The 5447-nt window shown below is 37.9% G+C and overlaps 1 protein-coding gene across 1 annotated transcript; it reads right to left on the bottom strand.

Annotated features, from left to right (window-relative positions):
- Positions 1–302: 302 nt before the first annotated feature.
- Positions 303–1885, bottom strand: LOC128856471 (uncharacterized). Its single transcript, XM_054091777.1, has 2 exons — positions 552–1885; positions 303–454 (listed from the first exon to the last, which is right to left on the bottom strand). Exons 1-2 carry the CDS (start codon positions 1711–1713, stop codon positions 441–443), a joined length of 1176 nt encoding a protein of 391 aa, XP_053947752.1. The 5' UTR covers positions 1714–1885; the 3' UTR covers positions 303–440.
- Positions 1886–5447: the final 3562 nt, after the last annotated feature.

Genomic DNA, 5447 nt, shown 5'->3' with positions numbered 1-5447 from the left:
TCAGAGGATGGCCGTGCAGACACATGTTTTGTGCAGAAGTTATCTGGATGAGAAAGGGGAAGAGACAATCTCGCAACTTCTGTGACACTGTTCTGTTCTATCCAAACGCAGTTTTACTATTTTAGGTGGGCAATTTTCAAATGAGTCACGGCATCAAAATGCACTGCAAGTCCGAGTATGTCGCATAGTGGAGAACCGCTGCAATTTAACATAACCTAGGTTCTCCTTTTAGTGAAATATGCATGGCAGTTAGTAAATAATTAAAAATGTTCCAATTCTTTTTTGCGTTAATTGAGATATACTGCAAATTTATTCAAAGTTGATTCCAAGCGAACACTTATGTAGATATTTCTTGAAACTACTAAATTTTATCTTGCTTGGGTTTATTTCAAAAATGCTCGAAAATAATTCCGTTGAATAAATTTTAATTATTTGTATTGTTACTGTTGATATTCTGTGGGTAAAAATAGATACACAAAAATTACATTTAATGAACACTGCTGAAAGCAAAACCATTTAGAATTTTTTTCGTTTTCCCTCGGGCTGATTACCTGCTTGCACAGGACCCCGTTTCTTCTCTTCAATGTGCACACTACGCTTTGGGCGTTCAGAAACAGAACGTCCAGCAGGTAAGGATATGGTTTTGGGTTTATCCAAAACCTCTGTTACAAGTATTTTCATAGAGGTGGCAACCTGTGTTGGTAGGCGACAAGCATGAGGTGCAGTCGATATCTGGCGATCCGCAGAGGATTTTAGGGTATTGGCCGGAGCTGGCAGCGATTTCAATGGTTGCTTGCTAGTTTTCTCAGACAACTGTTGTAGCCTATAGTATGCAGATGAGGCATGCTTCTGCAGCGTCAAAAGAGGATCGTTCATTTCGGGCAACACCAGTATATTCGGTCTCTCAGGCAAAAGCATTGCCTTTTGCATCTCCGACGACTGACATGGGGAATAGCACTTTTGCATAGTGGGCAGAGGTAGCAGTGTTTTGTGCTTCGACTGGTTATGTGCGGTCGAACGCACCAACACATTGGGTTCATCATGCGATTTATTTGCTTTGGTGGCAGTTTTTTCATCTGCTTGCGGCGCAAGTTGTTGTAGCTCGCCTGGCGGCTCTCCCTCGGACCTGGTACAACTCTTTGACATAGCATGCAATGTAAGTGGCTTTCGCGACGTTGCGATGCTTTTTTTACTAGCTGACTTTGCTGAGGACTGTCGCTGTTCTTGGAGCTGTTGCAGCACGCCTCTGAGTGATTGCTTTTGTTGTTCTGACAGCTTACTGATCGTTTCTCTTGTTTTACGGAGGCTACTCCGAAGCACAGTGGACAACGCAGTGGTTGGTTGCGGCGTTTGATTCCCTGGTTCTCCATTAAATCTACATTCGTTAACTTGTTTTGCGGCTGAGCGAAAACTCCCAGAATCTTTCACAACTTCGGTGCCTGTCTCATGCGCATGCATTTTGGTTGGATGCTCATGATTCAGACATCGAGACTGTATCGATTTGCGCCGAAATGTTGGACGTTCAGTTCGAATTCGGCGAAGTTTTTCAGCTAAGCGTGACCAAAACTCAGCACGTGCTTTCGCCGCTGCTTCACACGCCAAAGTTTTCTGCTGTCGGTGCAGACGAAAGGCATTCACTGTTTCCACGAGGGCGCTGCTATAACGCGTCAGCTTGGCGAAGTGCATGGCACACAGCCAACGAAGGTACGACATTGCGACTTAGTCACTACTTTTTTAGGTTCGCTTTGGCTTAGACTATTGATTTTTCTGGTCAAAACACACAACTTCACATAAAATTTTGAGCGAAATTTCTTTTATTTAAACTTCGATGTTCTTATTTTCAATTGAAATCTACTTGAATTTTTTCTATACACTTTAAGTGAGTTTTCAATTTAAGCCAACTAAAGAAATCTAAAGAGTTTGTGTGCGCATTTTGAAATAGAAACACAGTAGTTTGAAATAGAAAGCATAAAAAAGAGTTATGGCACCAAAAGTGTTCCTAAAAAATTGTCGTTGCTAAAAGATCTTCACAGCTGCGATAAACCTAATTTTTTATCTTTCATTTTATATTTAATTAATGACATTTATGTCAAGCGTTATTTTTTTCCTCGTAATGGAAATTGTATAAGATGAATTTTATGAAAGAAAAATAAGTTTTATTTTACAAAATAAATTTATTTTTATTTTTAAAAAGTAAAACTTATCTTAAACATAAATTAAAAACAAAATTGAATTAATTAAAATTAAACTAAAAAATTATTTTTTGTTTTAAAAACAAAAATATAAAAACTCCCTTTGCTGTAAAAATAAAAAATGTAACTTATTTTTTTACAAAAATAAAAAATATAACTTTTTTTCTGTACAAAAAATATATATTTTTCCTCCATAAAATAAGACTCATCCTACAAAATTTGTATTGCGAGGAAAATGTTATTCATAAGCTTATGAAAAACAAAAACAAAATAAAGCTTATTCACGGAATGAAACTTCAATTTTGAATTTAATTTTTCTCTCACAAAGAACTCTTATTACAATAATTTGCTGGAGAGAATATCTAAAATAAAGAAGGTGCACTCGTTCAGTCCGAAGCAGTCCGAAAAAGATCATTCTCGTCCTTTATTAGCACTGAGCACTGAACTGATCTCGAATTGGTTCCAAGCTAGTCACAAATTGAACGCGGCCAAGTCCCGAACTGGTCGCGAAGTGATTCCGAACCCGTCTCGAAATGTACTAAGTTAATTTCGAATTCCGGATATATCATGAAACTGACAGTTTTAATATACATATACAGGATGATTTTGATAGTCTGTGGCATTTTTCAATCTATCTATTTTGAAAAATTCTGTAAACTACAAAGGTTTCTGCTGATTAAAAAGAAACTAAGAACAAAGTAAAAAAAGCACTAAAACAAAATTTAATATAATGTTGTAATTTAAAAAAAAAAAGTGCGTCAGCAGTACACATAAAAGTGAAACTTTCAATGCAGGCAAAGAGAGAGAATGAAAGAGAGAGAGAGAGAAAGAATATATATCTAAATAAATTCACAACATTTGCAGAGACTACAAATAGTCAAAATTTACAAACAACGGAGAAGGGTCGACTGGTGTAGGCAAACGCCGGACACAAACCGTCGCAACAACGCGCACTACTAGCGCACAAACGCAGCGACTCCAGGACCGCAGCTACGACACAAATTACCGCAAGGCAATACTAACAAATTGGACGCCGGAATGGATAGCACTTTATAGTACGTACAAACACTACCTTAGAAACGAAAATAAGCGCCAAAAAGTAGGCACCAAAAAAAACGCTAATGAAATTGGGACCAAAAAACGCCCCACACAGCAGGCACCAAGGAAATATAACGCCAAAAAGTAGGCACCAAAAATATATTTCCTACAAATTTGCACCAACAAACAAGCACCAAAAAGTAGACAGTGTTATTTCTCACTAGAAATTAGCAACCACAAGGAAAAACTCAGGAAAAATAGTCTAAAGTGTATCTAAAATATATATAAGGTATAGCTCTCTCTCTCCTTTTCCTCTACGTTATATCTATTTTCTCTCTCGCGGAACGAAAATGCCAAAAACGTTGCATGCCTTTGAAATTTTACTTTCCATTCTCGCTCGTCCATCCACGCCTAAGAAGTTTCACCTCAAAAACACATTCTAAGGCAAAGAAAATCAAGCAAAATAGAATTCGAAATATCGTTGGGCAATGGCATTCCTGCACAATTCGCACTGAGCGTCTTGAGGTAAAAAGGAAAATTATCACTTCACGGAAATAAGACCTTGAATAGCTAGCAATCGATTACACCATCAACAAGCCATGCAGAACAGGCAAGGAAATAATAGTTTATCTAGTTTTAGTGACTTGGGCTTAATCATAAGGAGGCGGGAGTTGTACGAAGGTGTGGAGGGGCGAAATTTAGGGAAGAAAAAACGAAAAACTACTGCCCATATCATTAATAAAAAGAGCAAAGATGAATAAAAAGGATACAAAGTAAAGGTCCTAAGATACTTCCCTGACGAACGCCAGGTAATGCAATAGAAGGAATAGCAAAACCCCCTTCAATTGAGACAACGCAACACCTATTACTTAAATAGCAATTCAAACGCTTCAAATATAGAGTGGAAACCAAGCAAGGCTAGCTCGCGCAGAAGAATGCGATGGGATACTTTGTTGAATGCTTTGGAAAAATCAGTGTATATGCATTCAATTTCGAGTCAAGTTAAAAACGTGTCAATGCGGTATTCGCTAAATATCGCTAAGTTCATATGCATAGACTGTCCAGCGACAATGCGGTGTTGGTGATGTGAGCTTATACTCTTAACGCCGAAATACATCTTCTCTTTCCCTATAGTCTCGAACATTTTAGAAGGTTATAAGCAGCTTGAGGATTGGCCTATATTTAGTAACATAATACAGTGTGGTGCTGCCAGAGGCTCAATTGGGTCAAGCTCCGAAAATGAGCCTGTTTTCGCATTTTCACGGATGGCTCCACGACCGAGCACGGCTCCGGCTCTGGGGTCTACGTGGAATGCAGCGTGACAAAACTTTACTTTGCGCTCAGAATGCATGCACCTGTTGTTATTTATTAGGATCGCTTTGAAGTAGTTCGTATTATAATTTTCGATCAAAAAATAAGCTGGATTGTCACACTCGTTATCCATTACCCGTCACCAACTTCCAAAAGTGAACATCTGCCTCAACGCCACGCAATAAATTTTGGGTTGCACTAAAATTTAATCTCTTCTTTTCCTCCTTTTTTATTTTCTTTTGTTGCCACTTTTGTCGCACAACTCGAAGAAAAACAAGAATAAAGCATTTTAAACAACAGAAAAAGCTATTGAAGTAAACTTTCTTATAACTGCGAAAATTTATAAATTAAATCACATGAAATGTACATTACGAGCGGTTCAAATCGCCCGAGGAATGTAAAAGTTGGCGCCAGACGCCATCGACAACAATGGATGGAACATAACTTAGACGACATGTTGACCAAATTATTCGGCTTGTGCACGTACAAACAAATGTATGACGAGACGCATCACGCAGACGGCAGGCGTTGAAGTCGATGTGCTCTGTATACAACACAATTACTGGACTACAGTACTTCAAAATTTTGTAATTTTTTTTTTAATAGGTCTATTTATAAGTTCGTGCGGTTTTACAACAGATGGCGTAACTTGATTATTATTCCATCGATCCACATTTCCAAACATTCATTGGAGAGCTACTGTCGTAAGGCACAAACGTCAGTATAAGTTTTTTATTTGAAGCGTAAACAACAATATTTTTACCACACTTGAAAATGTCGAATTTCGTGCCAAATAATGTGTTTTTGCGGGGAATTCTTCTTCATTATTTTAATATGAAGAAAAAATCAGCCGAAAGTCATCGTATCTTGGTGGAAGTTTATGGTGAGCATGCTCTATCTGAGCGA

Source organism: Anastrepha ludens, chromosome 2, assembly GCF_028408465.1.
Source record: "Anastrepha ludens isolate Willacy chromosome 2, idAnaLude1.1, whole genome shotgun sequence".
Classification (NCBI taxonomy): Eukaryota; Metazoa; Arthropoda; class Insecta; order Diptera; family Tephritidae; genus Anastrepha; species Anastrepha ludens.
The sequence above is the reverse complement of the archived record's forward strand: the minus strand, read 5'-3'. Positions and strand labels throughout refer to the sequence as shown.

Excerpts from the sequence above, each read along its gene's own strand:
- LOC128856471 (XM_054091777.1), bottom strand. The coding sequence starts at position 1,713 with ATGTCGTACCTTCGTTGGCTGTGTGCCATGCACTTCGCCAAGCTGACG.